The 25,294-nt window shown below is 40.2% G+C and overlaps 1 protein-coding gene across 3 annotated transcripts in view; it reads right to left on the reverse strand.

Annotated features, from left to right (window-relative positions):
• Window positions 1-25,294, reverse strand: part of ROCK2 (Rho associated coiled-coil containing protein kinase 2) — a 106,708-nt gene that overhangs the window by 45,081 nt on the left and 36,333 nt on the right. For all 3 annotated transcript variants that reach the window (XR_010070461.1, XM_063330480.1, XM_063330479.1), the window contains exons 2-3: window positions 17,506-17,587; window positions 6,829-6,929 (exon numbers count right to left, since the gene is read on the reverse strand). Coding sequence is in view for 2 of the 3 variants with exons in the window: in XM_063330480.1 (XP_063186550.1) it covers window positions 6,829-6,929; window positions 17,506-17,587 (183 nt within the window). In the remaining variant the exon portion in view is untranslated. The remainder of the gene's footprint in view (window positions 1-6,828; window positions 6,930-17,505; window positions 17,588-25,294) is intronic.

Genomic DNA, 25,294 nt, shown 5'->3' on the forward strand with positions numbered 1-25,294 from the left:
CATCTGAATATGGACATGAAACAAAATCCTTAAAGCACAGACTGTAAAGTCATTATCCTGCTAATGAAACAATGCTAGATTTATGCTACTTTATTAAATGACCAGTTACTAAAGGACCATTTTTTTAATATTCTTGACTGTTCCTTGCAGAAATCAAGGTGAGAACTATTCAGCTGTAAGATGTCTGAGTCAGCAGAAAAAAAAAAAAAAATTCATCTTAAATTCCTGCATATTTTCTTTGCATGAAAATAAAAAATTCAGTGGACTGATTTGTGAAATCAGAACCAAATGCTTACGACTTTCTGATACATTTAAAACCCTCACACTTAGTAAAATAAACCATATCCCCCAACCTTTTAGTTTTACATAATGTCTAAGTTTAATTACGTTACTAGAAAGAATGTCTAATAAGCTCTTTTTCTGAACAGCTGTAAGTGTTTCAAGACCATTCTGTCTGCAGGGCAAAGCTTCTGAGAGGCACCTATTTGGTCTACAAATCTGGGAGCATCAGTCTCCTGCTCCTGAGAAGCTGTAAACACCAACGCTGCTCAAGCCAACTGGATTAAGCTGTACAAACAGAAGCGGCATTGGCACAGTGGGGGGGGGGGGGGGGGGGGGAGCCACGGAAAGAGTGAGAATGTGAACAGAAACAGGGTTATTTACGATCTTACTCTTCTTGAAATTGGAACTTTTTGCTCTCAAGATATAGGCACAAAAGGTTTAGGATTAGCATCTTGCACAGTTTAACACTAACCAACAACCTAGTGAATAGCTACATCAAAAAACCTCCAACCAAACACCAAAACAGAAACACATTATCTACACGCATTAACAATTCTGTAAGCATGTATATTTTAAGACATTAACAATGAAGCAGCTAGTGAAAGTGCCCTAAAAAAGGATTTTGAAAAGTATCTCCTTCCCATTTACTAACCCCACATGGGATTATTTACGACGACTTGGTGGTGCACCACAAACTATATACCATGAAGCAGAGCTTTTCTAATCCTGCTCAAAACCAGAAGAAACACAAAGACCAGCAACCTCAGAAAGATATTGTTTAATTGAAGATGCATTTTCTGTGAAAGTTCACGTAAAGCTCTGCAATGTATTTAGTAGTTTATAATTCCTAACATCATCGTGGTGCTCTTGCCTGGCTGTACTAAGTATAGCTGCCTTCATTTACGAGAATAATTGTCATAGAATCGCCTGGGTTGGAAGGGACCTTTCAGATCATTGAGTCCAACCATCAACCTAACTCTCACAAGAACCATCACTAAACCATATCTCTAAGCACTATGTCTACTCTTCTTTTAAATACCTCCAGGGATGGTGCCTCAACCACTGCCCTGGGCAGCCTCTTCCAATGCTTAATAACCCTTTGAGTGTAAACATTTTTCCTAATATCCAGTCTAAACCTCTCCTGGCACAACTTGACGCTGTTTCCTCTTGTCCTATCGCCTGTTACTTGGGAGAAGAGACCGACCCCCACCTCTCTACAGCCTCCTTTCAGGTGGTTGTAGAGAGCGAGGAGGTCTCCCCTCAGCCTCTTTTTCTCCAGGCTGAACAACCCCAGCTCCCTCAGCGGCTCCTTATAAGACTTGTTCTCCAGACCCCTCACCAGCTTTGTTGCCCTTCTCTGAACACGCTCCAGCACCTCAACCTCTTTTTTTATGGTGAGGGGCCCAAAACTGAACACAGCACTCAAGGTGGGGCCTCACCTGTGCCCAGTACAGGGGAACAATCACCTCCCTACTCCTGCTGGCCACACTGTTCCTCATACAAGCCAGGATGCTGTTGGCCGCCTTTGCCACCTGGGCACACTGCTGGCTCATATTCAGCTGCAGCCAACCAACACCGCCAAGTCTTTTTCCACCAGGCAGCTCTCCAGCCACTCTTCCCCAAGCCTGTAGCGCTGCATAGGGTTGTTGTGACCCAAGTGCCGGACCCGGCACTTGGCCTTGAACCTCATACCATTGGCCTCGGCCCATCGATCCAGCCTGTCCAGATCCCTCTGCAAAGCCTTTCTACACTCAAGCAGGTCAACACTCCCACCCAACTCGGTGTTGTCTGTAAACTTACTGAGGGTGCACTTAATCCCCTCGTCCAGATCGTTGATAAAGACATTAAAGAGAACTGGCCCCAGCACCAAGCCCTGGGGAACACCAGTCACTGCCACCAACTGGATTTACCTCCATTCACCATTGTCCTCCACTACTTGGGAAAAAAAGTCTTAAGGAATCAGCACAGCCTGAAGCAAGCTCATGCATAGGAGAAGCAAAGCAAAAAGGGGTAGGGGGACCAGAGAAAGCAGTCTGTGCCCCTCTTTAAGGTACTGCCAATAGGTTATTTGGCTAAATTATTTCTTTAGGAAAATTTCAAGATAGGTTCATTCTCTGTACAAAAATCAAGGAACTAAAGCAACAACTATCATACTGGGACACCCAAAGGCTGAATGTTCTGGGTGTGCCTTACAGGTGAACAGACCTACCAGTGATATTACTCCTTAAATCACCACCATGGTTCCCTGGAGACAGCCTGCTTAGCTGCTAGCCACTGCGCTCTTTACCCAGAGCTATATTTGTACATACATACACTGGCTCATATACCAGATTATTCATGTATTAAACTGTCATGATGTTTCAATTTCTTCCAACTGTTTAAATGAACTGCCAAATTTAAACTGCTGCTCACCAGAGTAACTCTCAAAATAGGTAGGAAAATCCCTTCGTGCCATCAGCACTGAGTAACGTGGCCTCGTTTAACTTATGAAAATGTATTAAGAAATAAGAATTTCCCTCTACTCCGCTTCATCAATCTAAGTCTATCAAGAAACGAGTGCGCACAAAATGCATCCATAATTTCTATAGCAATCATGTCAGAAGACAATCTGTACGCAAAGAAAATAACATACCCATTTGAAGTTATCAGATTGAGTACATAGTATTGATAATGGTACCATCTCTTTTATGGTAAAAGAAAATGAAGATCCTAAAGTGGAGTTGTGAAATGACGTTTGAAATAATCACAAATATCCTAAAATACTTAATAAAGCCGTAAGAAATTACTACAGATAGGGTACCAAAGGTCATGTCCTGACAGATTTTCAGGTAATAGACCACGACTGCTTCATTTGCTTTACTACAGACGGGTACATCAGCAGTGGCTGGAGAACTAAACCTAATAAACAAAGCACCTAATGGAAAAAACCTACACCAGCATCTGTTTACATATGCCATGACAACCGCTGGTGTGCAACACTAAGAAATCACCGTCACCCAGACCATCCTTTCCTAGCAAACACAAGAAAGAGTTAGCCTTGCTTCAGCGTTCTATTCCAGTACATGGTGCAGTCACTCTGCCGAGTCACTGCAACGTTCCAGTGCTTTGTGATTAGACCCGGGAGAAGGGACTGAGGATACGTTTCGATTTAAAATCAAGAGGATTTTTCCTCAAGTGAAAACAAACAAGAGGTGCTCAGGATGTGCTTTCATAAATTACTGGTTCTGCATAAACCACAAGTAACATATTAAGTCCCATAATTCAATTTTTCTGTCTGCCCTAGACACCAGTCACTTTTAATTCATGGCACTGCATAAGAGAAGCAGCGATCTGGCAGCTGGCAATTATTTTCTTAGCTTTCCCCACCACTACAGACCCAGCAAAACCAGAGGCCAGAGCTCAAGAGTAGAGTTTAAAACTTCTGGAGTTATAGGAAATAATTGTTTTTCCACCAAAGTCAGATGCTCAGACCAGAGTCATCTGATCTCTCTTTATTGGACTGAATTTTTCAATTTTCGGGAGGAAGAGGGGAGGGACGGGAAGCAAGGCTATTTTAAAAAAAATCTAGCTGTAGGATACAGCAATAGAGAATGTGTTTTCCTTTCTTGCTAGAACCTGGAAAGCTGATCTCTCCACACCACTTCTTTCACAAGAAAATGCTATACTGGAGTAGAAAGCTTGGGGGAAACAAAATTAAATGAAGGACGTCATAGCTGACTACTTTATGCTGTAGATTACCACATTTTTTGGCTTGTTATATTTAACTATTACAAATATTTAACAAATATTTGTGCTACAAATATTTACGCACAACAGCACACACTGATAACATGACACTCATTAATTTAACCCATGTATTTAATCATGTTTTATTTATGGTTCTTTCTGCATTTAACCCCCACTGAAGCAAATTTCTATTTTGATCACAGAATGTGTTGCAAAATATTTTGATTACTGCAAATCCATCATCTGCAACTGCGGTGTTAACATTTTGAATGGAGTAGAAATAGATATAGCTTGGCTCAATAGTTTAAACTTGTATCATACCTTGTGAGGCAAAAAATTTAGGTATGTATGCCCTCATCATCAGCTAATATTAGTTCAGATCTACAGCTGTATTTATTTACCCGCTGCTTTTTAGCTGTAAGGCTGTATAACACTGTGATTTCTGCTTATACTTTTATATTCCAGAAACAGAGTGTTCTTTAAAATCAGTATGAAGTACAGAAGAGCTCTATATGAACACATGGAATTTCCCTTCTAGTACCAAGCATTCAGAGCTCTTTTTATTTTGGGGCTTGAAGGGCTTATTTAAAGAACTAAAAAAACCATACAGAATAAAAAGAATTTAAAGAACAACAACAAAAAAAAATAAAATCAAACCCCGTCATTGCACAACCAAGTTACTATGCATTTTGCCATCACATTATAAGGCAAATAAGAAGTAAAGTTTGTCTTCAGACCCCTCAAACTACCTAACTGCAGTACGTACACTGTGAAGAATCTTCTCTACTTTAGAATTTCAATTGTGCATGACACAGTGAATTAAGAAAAAGTTTGCGTTCTAAGCCAGAAAAAATTAAAAACTTGTATTTGAAGTGAAATGTTAAAAAGAAAATGAAAATTATTTAGAAAAACCCTTAAATTCTCAGAAATATACATATGAAAACAATGTATTTTGATTTTTGAAGGACATTAAAAATACAATTCTCTTGGATGCTTCCAGCAAATGTATCCGTGCGACATCCAAAAAACGCATCACTTCCGTTATTGGGATCTCCTCTTTCTCATCTTCCCCCCACAACAAACAGATGAGGAATTCTGCTCCTTAGAACTTTATTCTTCACTGACTTCCCGTCCAAGTGCATGAAAACGGAGCATCTCTATTAGCTACTATAAGTGGATATATATAATGATAAAAATGTCCAACAGAAGACTTTAAAACAAACCATTTGACATGACTGTCAGTGAAAAGACAGAGTAGACTGCTTTCTTCCAAAGCTCCCTGCAGCAGCCCCTTCTCAAATAAGGAAGGTTCTGCTGAAGGTTTTGGGTTTGGTCATAATCTCTTGCCAGCAAGGATATAAAAGCGTATAAAGACACATATTATTTCTTTAAAGTCCTGTTCGAAAATGAAGATCTTTGGAAATACTCCTCTCCATAATTCATAAATTCTTCTGGCAAGTGCAAATGACTCTGACAAGTGCAAATGACCCAGAAACAAACAAGGAAGAGGGAGCTACATTCTCATGTTGTCGTACTTGGATGAAGTCGCCTTAAAAAAAAATGTCATAAATGAATAAAAAATGCTGATTAAATGTTGGTAACTGCCACATAAATTACATCTAAATTTGCAAATTACCCATGAGTCACACAAATAGCATTAGGCCAGTCACAGGGGTTTTTTTTTCTCCAGCTCCAAACAATTTCACCAATACTAATATGGAAAATACAAATAATTTTATAAGTGGATAATAAATTTATTGCCGTTATACATTGGGTACCTCCTGTAAGCATTTCAGAGCTAAGATATTGCCACATTCATCAACAAAACTCCAAAACATCATTGTAACATAAAGCAATTCTGGAAAATACAAGACAATAGGATTTTCCCAGTTTCCTAGTGCAAAATTAGCACAAAACTATAAAATGCCAGCTCCATATCAAAGGGCTCAAACAAAAGGGTAGTTCTGGTTACCTGGTGGTAACAAGACAACAAGCTTCAATTGCTGCAAATTAGTTGTTCCCCTTTCCATTGACTTGCTTCACATCTCTCTTCCTCTACAAATACTTACACAGAAAATTATCACGGATCAGCCGGTGCACAGCTCCCTGTTAGCTCATGATAACTTGTCCCTGGCGTTTGTACGCTCACATTCTATTTGGTGCTTACAGCCACAGCTTATTTCAAAATTGACATATCAATCAATCCATCGCGTACACATACTCACATTTTTGTGCTATTTATTACACAGTGTGACTTGGAAGTCCAGGGAAAAATCAAAATTAAATGAAAAGCAGACTATGCGTGATATACTAAATTACTTTATGTATTTTGATTGCCTTTTTTTTTTTTTAAATAGAATTTCTCTGCAATATATATTTAAAAAGTAATCCCATTCTTACATTACATATTTTATAGGATACAATGTTGAGTGGACAAACTTACACAAGTCGTATCAGTTAAATACATACAAGCAGCACAATTATAAGAGCAAAACAATTTTTTTTTGTTGCACTATTAGCTTGCTCTTTCATAGGAAGGTTTCAGATATTATACAGTGATGCTTGTGGCCAAAAAAAATATAGAATTACCATGAACTGCCTTACTGCATTTTAATCAAAAGATAGCAAACTGCTTCCCAAGTCCTTCCCCTCCAATCCCTCATGTTTTAAACTCAGATGTACAGAAATGACCTTACGATACAATGAAAATAACACTTACTCTTTATAAAAATGCATTTTTAGATATAAAGTGCGCAAGAATGGGGAAGGTTTGGGCTAGAGCCGTAAATCTGTCTAATCACTACATCATTACATTCTTACCAGCTGCACTTCTCCAAAAGCCCCTCTTCCAATCACCTTGACAACATCATAGTCTTCAGCTTTCATCTGTAAAGCTCGTATTTTTTCCACAATCTTCTCATCTAGAACAAATCAAATCGAAGTTGTGATAATGCATATATTAGCAGAATACAAGAATTTTCTTTAACATTTTTCATTCAGAGTCAAAACAAGCTATTTTTATTTAATTGTTTAGAGCCTTCTTTGTAATTCTTGAAATCGGCAGTCACGATTAATATCCCCTTTCATTGTTTGGAAACCATTAACCATCTACCTTTAGCTGAACTGTCTTTGGGATTTTGCTGACTCTCATTTCACGCCTCTAATAATCATTCACAAGCTTACAGGAAGACTCTGGTAATGAAAAGAACCAGAGACGCCTATCCTGAATTTTCAGACAATTATTCACTGCCAGACGCCGTGCTGCCAGGATCCACTGAGACTCCACTGATAAAGCAGGAGTGTGAAATATCCTGCGCGCACAAAAGCACCGCAGGTGCAACCTGCTCCTACACACCTGGAGGGCTCAGCAGCAGGGATATGGCTTCAGATCCACTCGTTCATTCCACAGGAAATATTAATTCAAATTTATGGAAGTTTATGTAACTGCTGACCATCCCAAAGTGCTTTTTAGCGTTCACTGCATGTGTAGTTCTACACTGTTTAAAATTAGGTCTACGATGCTCTGTTCAAGTATCCTCTGGTGCAATATTCTGCAGAGAAGCTCTTTCAGTATTTTCCTTGTTGGCAGTTGTGGGAATCTGTAAGGAAAACTAGTGAAATTCTGACCTCTGATAAATTCTAAAAACATGCAGGGTCCTAGACTCTTTAATTTTATAAACGTATCATGCTATAGTGAATGCATGCCTGGCCAAATGCATTCTAAAAAAATCTATTCTTATTACAAAGACAACGAGAGCCATTAAAAGAATCCATAATACTGGAGGTAATCTTTCTTAAGGTGACAAGCGTTGACGCTGTCCCCACACACGCTTAGAGGAAGAACAAACCAAAGTAAAACAGGTTGGCTGGAGCAAGGCCTCTACCAGGGAAGAGCATGAAATTGTACGAAGAGCCGTGGACGCTTATATTCAAAGAGGAGCGGAGGTGTATATTGCGAGATCCCTGTTTAGGCTCAAAGACTGTGGAATTTGATCCCAAGAAAGGCATTAAAGGGGACCTCAGATCTGAACACAGGGAAAAAAAAACAAAACCCAACAATCAGAGAGGTACAGTTAATTCAGTATGACATTAAAGATGACATTGTCAGCGGGGAGTTAATGATAGTAGACATCTAGTAAATAGTTTAACCATTCCTGCACATTCATGAAGAGCAACCTGTCAGGCTACAAGCAATCCAGATGATGCCTAACCATGAAGAACATTTCTTTTGACCCAAGTGAGCAACAAACCCAACCAGGGAGGCACTCTGATCTATTACTCACAAACAAGAACAGACTGGCCAGGGGTGACAAAGTCTGTGTCAGCCTTGGCTGAAGCAACCTTGAGATGGTGGAATTTAAGACCCTGAGAGAAGTGAGGAAGGAAAATAACAGACCTTGGACTTCAGAAGAACAGACTACAGCTTGTTCAGGGAACTCATAGGCAGCATCCCGTGGGAAGCTGCTGTGGAGGGTAGAAGAGTGGGTTGATCTTCAAAGATGAGATGTTCATAGCACAAGAACAGTCTGTTCTAGTTAGCTAGAAATCGGGCAGGCACGGCAGAGTGCCAGCTGGGCTCTACGGGCATCCTCTGCCTCAACTTAAGCACAAAAAGAGAAGGTTTGGAACACGGAAGCAGAGATGGTCTACCCAGCAGGAATCTCCCAAGCTTGCAAGGATGGAACTGGGAAAGCCAAGATCAGCTGGAATTGAAGGTAGCCAGGGCTATGAAGGGAAACAAGAGCCTTTATAAATACACTGGCAATAAAAGAAAGAATAAGGCAAATGCAGGCCTGCTGCTCTTGGTGGAGCAAGAGATCTAGTGCCAAAGGACATGGAGAAGATCAAGATATTCAATGCCTTTTTGAGCTCAGACTTCACTGGCAAGCTGTGCTCACAGGCCTCCCAGCTCCCCAAAGCTGATAGCGGAGCGTGAGGCAGTGAAGTATCACAGTAGAGGAAGTCATAGTTAAGGACCAATAAAGCAAACTTGACATACACCACGCCATGAGATGACACAGGATGCACCTGAGCGTGCTGAAGGAGCCAGTCAACACCACTACCAGGCTGTTCTCTATCAACTTTGAAAGGTTATGGCAACTTGGGGAGGCTCCTGATGACTGGTAAAGGGCAAACGTCACATCCGTGTTCTAGAAGGACAACAAGGAGGATCCAGAAAACTACAGATTGAAACAGCAACCTAACCTCACTGCCCAGTGTGATCATGGAGCAAATCCTTCTGGAATCCACTTCCAAGCACTTGATGGACAAGAAAGGATGGGACCAGCCAAAAAAGGACCTAAAAAGGACAAACTATATTTGATTAACCTGATTGATTGCCTTCCATGATGAGACTTGTGTCTTGGTGGACAAGAGGAGAGCAGTATACTTCTCCTTTCCTTGACTGTAGAATGACTTTCAACAGAGCATCTCAGAGGATCCTTGTAGCCAAACCAGGCTGACATGAATTGCACAAATAAAATACAAGGTAGGTGGAAAGCTTGCTGGAGTCATGGCCAGTGATTCAAAGTTGATAGACTGGAGGGCAGGGCTCCTCCTAACAGGGACCCAGACAGGATGGGTAAATCAGCTGACAGGAACCTCACAAAGTTCAACAGCAGCAAATTCAGAGTCCTGTAGCTGGGATGGAATGACACCACACAACAACACAGGATGGCACTCACCAGCTAGAAGGCACCTTGAGAAAGAGGACCCAAGAGCCCTGGTGGGCAGCAAGATGAACAAAGAGGAACGAGCAGCAAGCCTCCGCACTGACTGCATACAAGGCTGCACTGGTGAACGCACAGGCAGCGGGTTGAGGGAAGTGATTTTTCCCCTCTGTTTGTCACTTGTGAGACCACATCTGGAATGCTACGTCTAGCTTTGGGCTCCTCGGTGCAAGAAAAATATCAAAACGTTCCCTGGCTGAATGGAAGGCCACCAAGGTGCCTGGAAGGTGAGAGCACATGATGCTCATAGAGAAGCTGAGACAATTGGAATTGTTCAGCTTAGGGAAGTCTTAAATGGTTGGCCTCAACAGAAGCTAAAAGGAGGTTTTACTTCTAAGATGTGCACAGTCAAAGGACAAGATGCAACAGACAAGTTGGAACACTGGAAATCCTGCTTTGTAGGAAAAGAATCCCTACAATTGGGGAACGGAGCAGACTGTTTGCTGGAGCTGCAAAACCTCCATCTTCGGAAATTTTCAAAACCCAGCTGCACAAGGACCTGAACGACCTGATCTAACATCAAAACTGGTTTGGCTTTGAGCTGCGAGTTGGAAAAGTTGACATCCAGAGGTCCTTCCCTAACCTGTGGAACACAAAAATGCAACTAAAAATTTCTTCTTCTGAGGAAAAGATTAGGTGTGAGGGAGAGATATTTAAAGGGAAAAAAAAAAAAGTTAATACTGAGGGAAAGAGTCTGCTAGTAAAGTTGTAAGCACAGAGGCAACTAAAACCTCAAAAGCAGACAAATCTGCTACATTCAGTGTACCAATAAGACCGTGAAGTACTCCAGAGTGTGAACAGGAAAAGGAGTTGAGAGAATTCTGAGGCTGTTTTCTACAGTGAGTCATGAAAGCTTAGACGGGAAGCATAGAACAGCAACAGTGCTTCACCCACACCAAGTTAATTATTTTGTTCATGATGTGAACTGATTTTGCACTTTGAGAAGGGAAGACTGTGCTTGGAAGCTTACTTAATTGCAGATCAGAAGACAAGGAGGTCAAATGCAAATTCACAGGAAGCAGCAGTAGAGAAGGAATATGAGCACATTGCAAGTCAGAGAGAACATGCAATTACACGTGTCAACACAATGTTACATCTCACCAGGGAGAGGAATCACTTGAGTTTATTTTCAAATGTTTCTGAGATGTTTCAAATGTTTTCAGATGTGTGAGATGAGATGGCAGGGATTTAAACATGTTGAAAGAGTGTAGTTTTACATAGCTCCATTATTGGTCAAAAACTCACAGGAATACTTCTGCGTTCAAAATGTAATACAGAAATTACAAACAATGTTAATACAGCTTCAGTGAAACTGTTTAAGCACTAAACACTGCTGCTAAGCAGTGAAAAACCCAATAACTTGAAGAAGCAAATGAGATACCAACAGAGGACTTGCTAGTTTTATCATCCCTGTAAAATGCTGAGGATGGAGAAATCCTATTTGCCATATTAAAAGATGAATAGAACAAAATGGAGTATTTCAGTTGGAAGGGACCTACAATGATCATCTAGTCCAACTGCCTGACCACTGCAGGGCTGACCAAAAGTGAAAGCATGTTAATTAAATGCCTTGCCCAAATGCCTCTTGAACACAGACAGGCTTGGGGCATTGATCACCTCTCTAGGAAGCCTGTTCCAGTGTTTGACCACCCTCTCAGTAAAGAAATGGTTCCTAATGTCCAGTCTTCCCTGGTGCAACTTTGAACCATTCCCACGCGCCCTATCACTGGACGCCAGAGAGAAAAGATCAGCATCTTCTGCTCCACTTCCCCTCCCCAGGATGCTGGAGAGAGCAATGAGGTCACCCCTCCTAACTCCTTAAGCTAAGATTTAATAACCTTGGTTTAAAATAATCATCATCATCTAGGGATGCAGGTGTTGTGGAGGTATCAGTTATACATACAGACCGTCTATTTTGTCATAAAATTTAACAGATATAGAACAGATAATCAAAGCATAGAACTAACCTGTAACAAAAAACGGGCTGCCCCAAGGCAAGCTGAGGGAGACCCTGAAGCAATGTCATAATTGCAACATGCTGGATCATATGATTCAGTTCATGTATCACATAACATGTTCTAATTCAAGGTGCAGGAGACCTTTCCAACACTATCCTTTTTAGTAGAGGACTGAATTTTCAGAAGGTTTCACACAGATGAGTTTGTACATTTATGGTATCTGTACGCACAGATACCACAGATTGTATCTTACAGCTTCATGAATTTGCAACAGCATGAAGACCAGAAGAAAAACGTCAGGTTTAAAGGAAGACATTAGATGGAGTCCCCAGCCCCAAAATATAATGGTATCTGTTAAAAATATTGTGACATTTGAGTAAAAGTCCTAAAATGTGAGAATGTCCCCACCTGTGACTCAGGTTTCTTCATTAACACAGGAAGGACCAGGAATGCTGGACAGCAAGAGTGTTTAAAGACAGCTTTTGATTTACGGCTTGAAAATGGCACTATAACCTTTAAACAAATGAAGCTTCACTTTCTGAAAGGGCAGAGTGTTTGGATCAGTCACTGACAGCTGGCAGCAAGAATGTGGCTGAAGGTTACAAGTGCTTGTGAAAATGGAATAAATACCTGACTAGAAGAGTGAAGGGGGGTGGGGACGAAGAGAAAACCAAGCATTTCTGCTCTTTCGGGGGGGCGGGGAGTTCATATCCAGGTTATTTTCTTAAAAGTTAAAAAGAACATGTATCAGGCAGTCCTGGGGTGTGTATATATGGGGAATAAAAATGCAAGGGAGCACAATTTTATCCCCACAGAGCAGACACAGTCAGTCAATGAGTGCTGCCATGGAGTACATTAAGTCAAAAGTTGCTGCCCTAGGCAAAAGTCTGGCCAGAAGTTAAACTGAAGTACAGCCAGGAAGTGCTGCAATCCCGCACCCGCCCAAAACCAAACAAAAAAGCACAACAGAAAGACTGAAGTAATTAGGGGTGCATACATAATATCTGGTCAAAGGTGTGTGAGGAACAAGAAGCTGCTGGAGACCTTGCAGAAGCAGCAGAAACTAGAAGGCATAGCTCCAGACAGGCTAGCGCTTCCCCCTCCAGAGAAAAGAAAGAGGAACACAAGAAGTATTTTGTCTTGCATAGACGAAAGGAGCGGAAGATAGGGAAACAGAAAGCGGCAGTCCTCTGACTTGCAGAGGACACATCCTGAGTTAATGAAAGTAAGCCTGATGGCAGAACTGAATTGCTTTGTATCTCTAACGAATCCAAATGGAAAAGTTTTTAATAATGCTGACATACAACTTGTTTATATATCTAAGGCATCTAAAAACTGTGGCTCTAATTCATGCTCTTCTTGGGAAAAGTTTCTTATTTGATACCTCTCCCACAGCTACTCTTACCAAACAGCATCATTAAGAATGGAACCAGAGCCCAACCTGCTGAGATGTCTGCAAAGACCTGGCAAGGAGTGGCCTTCAAGAAGCAAAGAGAAAACCAGAGGGGCAATTAGCTCCTTAACTCAATGTAAGTTCTACAGTGCATTATATTTCTAAGATTCTTCTTAGCATCTGATGTTTCGTCTGTGTCACTGCCAGGAAGCGTGGAGCACAGAGAATCACAGACATGGTAGGCATTAACACCGTACCAGGGAGCGCATTTCTGTTGGTAATCGCATGGCCGGCACATGATTCAGCAACTGCAAGCAACACAACAAAATGTAAGGGAAGGAACCAGAACTATTGTTTTTGCAAGAAGTTAAGATTAAAAGATAAATCTTCTAAGCAAGCAGTGTCTGCTTGGAGAGGAAAATGTCAAAAGCAACTTCCGAGGAAGTTTATTTGGGGGGTTGGCAAAGCTGCTGCATAAGTGACACACCTGTGCTAAACGTTCCTTCTACTGTAAATACGTCCATTGCTATTACACTCTAGAAGTTTGACAACTTCCAAAATGTCAGCAAACATTTTAAGAATGGAGGTTTCCAATTTTCGAGTGATGCTGGATAATGCATAGGAAGTCATCAATCCATTTAGGGAGGCAAGGCTTCTGGATGGTACCAGGCCTGTTGATGGCACGACTCCCTGTGCTGCTGTTTGGACTTCCTCAAAATCCATTTTTCATGCCCTTCTATTCCTGCTGATAAGATTATAAATGAGGAAATATTTTTAACTGTTGTTTAAAACTGTTGCTTAATTATCTGCTCCCAGAAGTTAAAGCAGCTAACAGGCTATGTAGTACCTGCATGGGATACCACCAAAAAAGGCACAAGCCACTAAGACATGATTCAACACTTGGCAAATCTCAGATGGCAGAAAAAGGGACTTGCAAGCATTGACTCAACCTGTTGTCACAGCCTAGATGACAGAAGAGCAAAAGACAAGACACCAAGAAAGATCTGTTATACCAAGCCCATGCTGGAAAGCTCAAGCTTCTTTTGTAAAATAAGCAAGCCAGTTTTTGCTCTCAGAGGACTATGAGATTCCTCTCATTGTTTTGGGAAATAAATATTAGGTTACACTTTCCTGTCCCATGCACACTCGAAAAAAGCAGCAATTTAACCAGAATCCTAAGAGTTGATTAAAGCAATACAGAAGACTAAAAACGAATGGTAGTAATATATGAGATACTCTGTGTGCCTCTTCTAATAAATACATGCTCTACTTTGGTTCAGTGCCTTAAAGAAAGTGGTAAGAAATCAGAAGAGTAAGGGAAAGCAGGCAATGAAAAGGTTTCTTGCATATTAAACACATGAAGATGCTGCTTCTGCAGAGTAGTCACGGAAACAGGGTATACCAAACTACTATGGTACGGGCAACTAATAAATTGTAGCTTTGTGAAATGAGTTAAGACATTTGAGTTTTAGCTTGAAACTAGGAGTTGAGCTAAATATCAATTACCGTCTCAGCTGAGACACAAACTATTTAAGTTTTAAATTAAAATAAGCTATTAATAAAACATTAACCTGATTAGCAATGACTTGCAGTAGATCTAAAGCAGGGTGTATCCACACTCCTGGGAATATGGCAGAAAAAATACATATTTCCTTCTCAAAGTGTTATTGTGGAAGAATTAAGTGATGAAATTGACTGCAAGTGTGATGATTATTGCAGTGTTCTCCACAACTTTTGAAGATTTGTGTAATATAGATTAAAACAATCGTAAGCAACAACCCCGCCTCAGCTGCTTCACTTTGCAGTACCGAGTGCTAACTCCGAGGACAGCCCCGCCACCTTCCCACGGTTGCCTCAGGAAGCCTTGAAGAGGGACGCAAGCTCCAGGCTCCCCGCACCAACCGCTCATCAAGGTCTGTCAGAACCTTTTGGATAATAATTCTCATCTAGGCATTTGCTACAGCTCTTCAGATGCTGAGAAAAATCAGAAGAGACAAGAACTCGCTGTTCCCTAAACTAAGAGAGAAACAACTTACTGTTCCATAAATTCTCAACACAATCCCCAACTCTTCTTCCAAGTTCAAGGTAGCAAGAGGCTTCAGCCAGCACGTGTACACTCTTCCTTTCCACTGATAATTGCTACTCTCAGAACAGCTTCTGAAGAGACATGAGCTATGGGTTCAGCAACTTTAAATCACATAAAATGGCAATGCCAGTAAGAACCCAATTGTCCTCCTGTTTTTTCCTGCACCCGAGCAGCTCCCTTTGTCCTGGCACAAATATCAGTGAAGCAAAATGAAAGTCAGAAACTGGTCTTTGCTTCTCTTTTGCCTGAGTGGCTTTAACACGAAGAAACCGACAAACCAAGGACCCCACTCTTTGTATTAATTCTGTGCAGTTCCTCAATCTGGTTCATAACCACACAACCACCTCTGTCGGAAAGGACTTTGAAACAAATTGCTGTGGCAGGACTAATGCAGTTGCAATGCTGAAACATTACCAGCTTCAAATGTTTACAAAAGTCTTATTTCAGAAATTTATTTTTTTTTAAAGTGTAAATCACAGAAGCTATGCAGCACTATTTTTCTTTCTCTCTCAGGCAGTGTGGAAACAGGAGAGGGGTTACATGGGTGATTCTTAAGAGAGATGCACGGCCTCACGACATGTGAGCCAAAATAGTCAGCTCTTAAATGCCCTTTTTATTTTTGCAGTTCAACAGGTGAAAACTCTTCTTTAACTACAGTGAATTTTTTTGTAACACATCTCAGAATTTTTTTTAACTAGAGTCTGCCTATTTCAACTATAAAGTGTCATCTGATTTAAAAAAAAAAAAAGCAATAATAAAATTGTGAAGTGGAGTATATTTTTGGGTTTCTGACATTGCTGGGAGCCTGCAGGCCGCATCAGATGCTTAGTAATATTTACTACAACAATAAGAAAGAAGCTGGAGTAGGAGAAGGAGCAACAGCCTTCAGAAAAGGGAAGACAGACAGCAAGAATGTTCATGGGCTACAGGAAAAAAAAAACAAAAAATTCTTCCCAAGGTTAAATTGTTTTCCCATAATTGCTATTTTTAATAGCTAGATTCCATAAGCCACTGGTCTTCTGATCAGAAAAAGGCTTCCAATTTTGTCCTAGTGCAAAAATAGTATTTTAATGTAAAGGCAAATCTGAACAGCTCATAAAAGTTATGATACTGTCATTTACATAATTTTCACATTTGCTGTACATAGGGCTTTGCCCTCACATCACACTTACCATGCACAGTTGGAGGTAACAAAAATTACTTAAAATGCTGTTTCTGACCCTTTCTTTCATAAATAACTGCTTGAATACCTTTGAACTCAAACACAAAAATCTCAAGCTACGTCCCTCCTAATCTGCTGTTTCTTATTTATTCTGTTTTCACTGACTTTTCTAAATGAGACTTTACTGGCCACTGTAAAGCTGTATGCCCAGCTACGGAGCTCTGCTAAACCTCACGGAGAAGCGCTGAATTCCAAACATAAGAACTCACCACAAGTGACTACACCGGCCACCATTTAACTGAGGAGCATGAGTGGATATTCAAGTGGACCCCAGAGCAACGGTGGGCAGGCACACACAGCTCTTACCAGTAAAGAATCAGAAGAAGAGTTGCTGGTAAGACTGCATCTGCAGTAACCTTGATATACGCAATAGAAAAGTTCTGTTTCTTTTTAAAAAAATAGTATCTCAAAATAAGCTCACCACAAAGCACAGTTGTTCCAAGAAGGCTTACTCACTGCAACTTACATTTTAAAGCAAATACTACCCGACTTTTACACAAAAAAAAAATGTTGTTTGTATACATGGATAGAAAACACTTTAAGAAGACAAAACAGAGCTACTCTCATCTAAATCTTCCATTTTCATATGCTCAATAAACTCTAAGATCCTGCCTACAATTAATTTGGGGAGAATCACAAACATTTACAACAAAGGTCCAAAAATGCACCAAGAGATTTCAAGGTATAATAATTTAGTTTTTAAAATCAACAGAAGGCTTCTCTGTTAGATTAAATAAGACTGTATATACAGTGTTGACATTTTGAGTAATTAATTTCTAATAATAATAATTACATAATAACAGGGATATGCTTTGCAAATTACATCACTGGGCATACTTAAGATAAAAAATAACATAAAGGGATTTTTCCAACTGTAGTTGGAAAAATTACAATCTACAGCTGGTATATTCCAACATATTTTCAGCAATACAATGACTCCCCAAAATGAAAATTCTCAGTAATCAATGGTCCTCCAAAGCCTTCTGAATATAGAAGCTCAGAGTTGTAAAAATTAGTAAAATGAAAATCAGCAATGCATTTCTGACCACTCATCTTCCCGTGACTGAGATCACAACAATGTCATTGTTTAAGGGCCACTTGCAACTTACATCTATTTAGGAAGTTATCAATGTTCTTGTTCTTCCTCAGCGCTGGATAATCCAGATCAAGGACCAAAGAATTCAAGCCATCCTGAGAAGAAATAAAAATAAGTTAATTGAGTTCTAAAATCATAACTAACAACTTTTTTTAAAACTACTACGCTGAGATGGATTATGTATTATTCAAGCATGCATTACATTCCTAGTAGGCAAATCAAACAAGCTCTCAAGGATGTTTATAAACCAGTCACCGCAAAGGAGCTAAAACACAGCGACTGGCTCCAAGTTGGTCTATAAACAGTACAGATACTTTACCACTGATTAGTGGCACTGGGACTTAAACTGGAGTGGTAGTTTTAATCTTGACCAGTAATCTTACTCATTAAACACTGATTTAAAATACTTAGTTCAGTCAATCTGCTTTTCTTATTTCCATTACACTTTTCCTGTATATTAAAAAAACTTTATGTTTGTATTATCCATATTATTGCTTTCATCACATTCTCTCTACCTTCTCATTCTGGATATTCAAAAACCAACCGCATATTTTTCTTCTTGGAAGCAAGACGTGAGCTAAAGTTAAGATAATTCACCACACAATTCAAGCTCACAAGACCAGATTACTTTTTCGAAGTGTCTCAACAGAAGACAAGCCAGAGGTCTACATGCCGTTCTGCTACCAATTATCAATGTCTCTGTAGAGAACAATTGAGACCTCTTAAAATGGCAAGGGATGAGATCACCAACATCTAACTAAAAATAGTATTTGAAACGCCTGTTACAAGACTCAACTCAATTCCACCTTTCAGCAACCTAGAAAAACTTAAAAAAAAATTACTCTTCAAAACACACAGCCCTTTCCAGTTACAGAAGGACAAACAAAAATAAAAATTAGTTTCAGATACTAAATGGAGACAGAGACGCCATTCATACTCAGCATCTGCAGTGTTCTGCCCGAACCGGTAGTTTTGCTCATTGCTCTAAGAACAAAATCCGGAGATTGTTTCTTCAGGTTTTTGAGCCTCGACAGGGCATCACACAGATTTAAGGCAGAGACCACATCACTTTTGTTAATAGGCAGCCAACAGAACTAGACAGCTTTTCAGTCTTCTTAATAACTGAGGCTATAGCTAAGAACCTGAAGATTTTGTGTTTATTTTCTTAATGTATCTGGGAAGGGATCATTTCTGAGCAAATCTCAATAAAATTATTATACTCATTCTAATAATATATCTACTTGGATAGAGTTAAAGGCAACACCCAAGATTATCAAATACCTTCTGAATGCCAGATTGTCCTAAATACACACCCAGAGATAAGTCTACTTCATCTGTGGAGACATCACTTTTCACCACAAAAAACCCATTAATGATTAACAACATTTTCAAAATTAAGAGATTCAATTGCCTTTTTGTTTTTTGGTTTTTTTTAACTCCTAACAAATGAAAGTGTCTTGGGAAGCATGAATAGCAGCCATTAGACCACATGGAAAACAGAACTTGCTCAAGAAATACCCATTCGAAGCCATTCTTGACAGGCTGGAGAAGTGGAGAGCGAGTATCACACAGTTCAACAAGGGGAAATGCCACGTCCTGCACCTGGGCAGGAATAACCCCAGGTGCATTTGCGCAATCTCCTACACAGAAGCTTGCCTTACTATTTGTTTTAAATTGATAGAAAAACATTATTAGCATCTCACTAGGATCACCCATTACAAGAGTATTACATTTATTATATTTGACATAACTATTATAAAACATCAGAGCCACACAGATGCATTAAAACACTGCATAAAGCATAAAACTCAAAAAAAGGTGAAAATTCAAAGAGGTCCATCCCAAGAAACAGGAAATCAAGCAAAGGCGGCAGGAGGCCTGCATGAATAAGTTAGGAGCTCCTCACTGAACTCAGACATGAAAAGGAAGCACAGAAGAGGTGGAAGAAGGGGCAAGTGACCCAGGAGGAGGGCAACTGATTTTGCAGGGATAGGGTTAGGAAAGCCAGGGCTGACCCAGAGGTGAATCTGGTGAAGTATGCGAAGGGCATCAAGAAAGGGTTCTGCAAGTACATAAGCAACAAAAGGAAGACTAGGGAATACGTGGGAAAGCTGCTGAATAGCGCAGGGGAGCTGGTAACAAAGGACATGCAAGGTATCCAATGCCTTCTTTGCCTCAGCCTTTACTGGTAAAACCAGCCTTCAGGAATCCCAGGCACCTCAGACCAGAGGAAAAGTCTGGAGCTCAGAAGACTTGGTGAAGGAGGACCAGGTGCCAAGACTGAGTGCTCCTGGACCAGGAGCACTGAAACAAACTGGACATGCAGCAGTTCATGGGCCCTGATGGGATCCACCCGTGAGTGCTGAGGGAGCTGGCTGATGCCATTAAGAGGCCACTCTCAGTCTTCGAAAGATAATGGCAACTGGGAGAGGTGCCTGAAGACTGGAAAAGGGCAAACATCACTCCTGTCTTCAAGAACGATAAGGAGGAAGATTCAGAGAACTGCAGGCGGGCCAGCTTTACCTCAGTGCCTAGAAGGTGATGGAGAAAATGCTCCTGAAAACCATTTCCAAACACAAAGAGAACAAGAAGGCACTGGGAGTAGTCAGCATGGATTTACGAAGGTGCTGTCATGCTTGGCAAGCCGATAGCCTTCTATGATTAAGTGACTACAGTGGTGAACAAGGAGAGATCAGAGGATCCTGTTTACCTCAATATTGTTAAGACTTTTGATACTGTCCTTCATAACATCCTGATAGACAAGGTGACAAAGTATGGGTTAGATGAATGAAGTGGATTAAAAACTGCCTGAAAGACTAGGCCCAGAAGATTGTGATCAGTGTCACAAAGTCCAGTCAGAAGCTAGTCACTAGTAGTACACCCCAGCACTCAACAATGAGGCTGGTAGTTTACCCTCTTCATTACACCTGCTGCGCCCTGCAGCAATACAAAACTGGGGGGAGTGGCTGACACAGCAAAGGATTGTGCTGCCATTCAAAGGGACCTCAACAGGCTGGAGAGCTGCACAGAGAGGAACATCACAAAGTTGAACAAGGGGAAATGCCAAGTCCTGCATCTGGGGAGGAATAACGCCAGACACCAGGTACAACCTGGGGCCTGACAAGCTGGAAAGCAGCTTTGCAAAGAAGAACCAGAGGGTCCTGGTGGACAACAAGCTGACCATGACCCAGTAATGCACCCCCACAGGAAAAAACGGCCAACAGCATCCTGTGCTGCACTAGGGAAGGCATTGTCAGCAGGTAAAGGGAGGTGATCCTTCCTCTCTGCTCAGCACTGGTGAGGCCACACCTGGAATGCAGTGTCCAGTCCTGGACTCCCTAAACTAAGAAAGGCAGGGACTTACTGGAGCAAGTCCAGCAAAGGGCCATGAAGATTAAGGCACTGGAGCATCTCTCGTAAGAGGAGAGGCTCAGAGAGCTGGGACTCTTCAGCCTGGAGAAGAGAAGACTCAAAGCAGGGGATCTCATAAATATGTATGAGTACCTAATGGGAAGAAATGAAGATAAGGTAGTGCGCACTGACAGGACAAGAGACAATGGGCACAAGGTAAAAAGTATGAAATTCCAACTGAACACAAGAAAACACTTTTTTCCCTGTGAGGGTGGTCAAGCGCTGGAACAGGTTGCCCAGAGAGGTTGTGGACTTCCCCATCAGTGGAGATATTTAAAACCTGACTGGATGCGGTCCCGGGCAACCTACTCTAGCTGGTCCTGCGTTGAGCAGGGGTGTTGGTCGAAGTGATCTCTAGAGGTCCTTGCCAATCTCAACCATTCTGTAATGTAGCACCTACAATATTTCCAATGCCACATAGAGAAAAAGTAGAATTTTACTCCTGAATCTATGTAACATGAACTGTGTCATAAAGGTCCTATATATCACATTTTAGAACTTCCTTAAAAAAAAAAAACCAAAACATAAAGCACTGTTAATAACCAAAAAGGGAAGTCAATGAAGAAGACACACTATCAACTGTTAGTTACTTTAAGAACAACATTTATAGGCATTATTTCAGCCTCAACCATAACTGTTCCTGCAAGACCCACTGTGGATAAAGGAGTGATGCAGTGGGACATCATACTCATCTTCAGAGGGACAGAAGACTTAGTACCTATCCTTAAAATTTGATGATATTCTTAGAAAAGACACAATCAAACTAAAACAAAGTAACAAAGTTGTTAAATTCTGGATTAGTCATTGCCTGAATCGCACAGGAACTTCCCAATAACCTGGACAAATCCCGCGGAAACTACACTGACTTGAGGTGACTTCCTGTAAAATAACGTAATAGAATCTGTAATACTAAACTCTTTATTTAGCAAACACTGCCTTCCAAAAAAGGATATCTCATTCTGTAGCACAGTGTGTCAGCAGAAATACGGATCTTCATCTTGTAACATGTAAAAAAGGACCATACTGAGTTGCCTGATGGAGAACAGCTGGGCCATCTTTTAAGATTTTACCCAGCACAATGGTAACAAACTCAGGTCCAATTTGCTGGTAGTTTACACACAGCAAACTACACAGTCCAACACTGAATGTGACTTGAAGCTATGCTTTGATTAATATATTTGCGGTATAACTGCATTAACATATGAGTGTAGTTTACAGTAGCAAAATAAGAGTCATTCTTACTCTTTAGAATCCCTTAATGTGATTAGAGTTTCACAATTGGTCCTGAGCATATTTTTACTGATGAATTACAGTTCTTGTTTCTACCGTACATATTCAAAAATAGAAACTAGTTCTCCAGGGCTCTGAGCACCTTCTTACTCTGTTTCTCTCTTCACAGTCTACTGCTTTATTTATCACTCCTTTTACATTCATCTTTCATATCTATTGAAACTATATTTTAATGATGACTAACAACCGGATAGACATTTTAAGGGAGATGTAAAAGCACTCTGCTAACACAAACCGATAAGGCATATTTTTGTGGGGGAAGAAAGGTGAGACCACACCTGATATTTTAATGCTTTTCATGGAAAGGTATTCTAGAGGTTGACCAAGTAAAACATTTATACTATGCTCTACTTATATCTTATGCAAAGTCAGGGAAAAGAATAAAGTTATCATCCCTAACAGACATTTTAGTAAAGTAGGATTACAAGGTCCAAAACAACCATAACTTCCAATTTAAACTGAGCTGTATATTGTAATTTCAGATGTCACTGTTTTTCCCCCCCCGTGTCATTCCAATTCCACAGCCCTTTTGTGGGCTATAAAAACTAAAGAATCATATTTGCAGCTAATTTTTATATTAGCTCTTTCGGTCTCCTTTTCATGGACTTCTGGTAACAATTTTCACAAGCAGCTATTAATGAACTGAAATTTGAGGACAGAGCAGCTGCCTATTCTTAACGATTTGGAAGTGTCCTAACTCTTCAGGACAGTCAGCTACAGCTGGCGTCAGGGTGGTGATTAGTAGCAGCATCATGAGGAATAGAAAGAGCGTCAATTTTTTTTTTTTTTTATCCCTGTGAACAAACCTTATTATCATACTCTTTTAAAGACAAGATTTCAAGCTCTTGAACATAATTTTAAGGTAAGGGATTTCAAGTTCATATCAACATGTAGTTTATGAAAGACTTGTCTTGCACATTAGCATTTTGTGAAAAGGTGTTTCCTTAAAGCTTTACATTTTCATTAAAAGGCCTAGTTTACATTACTTAACACGAAAATTGCACTTCAATTAAGAAGCTGGGTCAAAAGATAAGACAGTAAAAAAGACTGTTCAAACTGAAAAGAAGTAATCCAGGAAATGACATCTCCTCTGTCTAGGCCTCACAGATAAGTCACTTCAACCAGGAAATATGTTATTAAAGTGATTTCACTGTTCGCTTCCTCTTTCTGCTGTTACAAAAGGCTCAGAAGCTAACAGGCCAGAAATAGCAGCTTCCAAACAAACGCACCGTTGGCAAAGACAGCTCTGCCTCCATCAAAACCCTTTTGCTAATGGCAAATGTGCTAAAATGTTCTCCACAGATTGTTTTCCAAGAGAAATGTCCAAACTTGATATTTTTGCAACACCCTCCTACACCAGGAGAAAAGTTCCTCGTCACTCTGGCCGCAGCCACCACCTTTAGGGACAACATGGAGCCTGGCTTTCCCAGCGAGCAGCTTGTACTGTTGCAGACCTGAATGAATTGAAGAAAAATCGGGCAAGAAAAGTTCAGGAGATACAAGAACTAAATGTTTATGGTCTTCTCTCACAAAAGGGGCAGTAATAAGAAAAAATAATGGTAGCTTCTAAATAGCAAGCTCAATGTTAATTCCAAGCAATCCCACTGAAGCCTTCACCAAATCAAACCACGCTGTGCCGATACCATTTTCTGAAATTAAAATAGATATTTGAACCTGTCTAACACTGATATGTACATGTAAACTCCACAGGATGTCACAACAGCTTTGGCTCCTTCAATTTATTCCTCACTTTCATGATGAGCAGAAAGTAAAACTCAAGAACAAAAAGTAAAGACAGCTGAACAGAAGAGGTATCAGTTGCTCCAGGAAACAGTTCATAATCCTGCAGTAACTGGAAAATGTAAGAAGCCTGATCTTGTGAAAAATGTCCCTGCCACGGCAGAGGGATTGGACTAGATGATCTTTCAAGGTCCCTTCCAACCCAAACCCACGTGAGTCTATGAAAACTTCACTAAACTATTACATATAAGAAAACCAAAACAGTATTCCTTTCCCCTTCCAAATCCTCAAATAAAATTTAATAAAATATGCTGCAATGGAAAGTAAGGATAGAAATATCTGTAACTTCAGATTACATTTTTCTAGTTTGACCTACATCTTTTTTAAGGCAGAACTTCCTAAACCCATGCACACAGGAACTGACCATCTAATGACTCTTCACCAGGATTAACCCCTCACTATAGTCTTCCATATGCCAAATGGACCCTTAATTAATTCTGGTCTTTCCTGAGCAACTACTTCTTTCCAGATCACAGAAGCTACCTTTGGATATAAGGCTAACAGCTCAGCAAGAGCGTACAATATGATAAACAACTCAAAGGTCATATGCAAGGCAAATACAGCATTTTCCCAAGCTTATCCTACTCTGTGATCATTAGGATATGTTGCAATTCATTTTTCTCTTACTTAAGTGTCATTAGTACATGAAGGAATAATTCAGGGCATGATAATGCAGCCCACACTTACTGTTGGGAGGTCTTGCTATTCTAGAAGTTCTTTAATAGTTCTACATTAATTAACAGATTTAAGTTTTAATAGTATTAAGTATATACAGTTCTGATACCTGTAAGCAGCTGCTGTCCAGAAGTAGCTATGTAGATACTTAACAAGGTTTTACTTACAATCTGATTTCTGTATATGAAGGTAAACACATATTGAAATCATCTAAATGACAGAAATGATTTTAATGTTGTCAGCTATTGAATAAATGCAAATTTTTCTTCATCGTAAAAGCAATACTCCTCAAGGACCAACATCTCATGTGCTACATCCTACATGCATATTTTAATGGTTTTATGCTACCTTGCTATTTGAAAGGCACAGGGTCCAACTGTTCCAATATAACGATAGGATGGTAACAGACAAAAAATAGCTTCATCCTTAAACACTAACAAAAGAATAATCACAAAATTGTTCAAGATGCAACAAGAAGAAAATTAGGGAGTAATGCTATGGAACAGCAGAAGCATGAAAATAGAGATCAGAAAGGCAAAGGTGCATAATGAGTTGTAGTTTACAAGGGACAAGAAGAGATAATGGAAGATACTTTATATAAGAGTGATTAAAGTCCATTAAGAGTT

This window comes from Chroicocephalus ridibundus, chromosome 3 (genome assembly GCF_963924245.1).
Source record: "Chroicocephalus ridibundus chromosome 3, bChrRid1.1, whole genome shotgun sequence".
Classification (NCBI taxonomy): domain Eukaryota; kingdom Metazoa; phylum Chordata; class Aves; order Charadriiformes; family Laridae; genus Chroicocephalus; species Chroicocephalus ridibundus.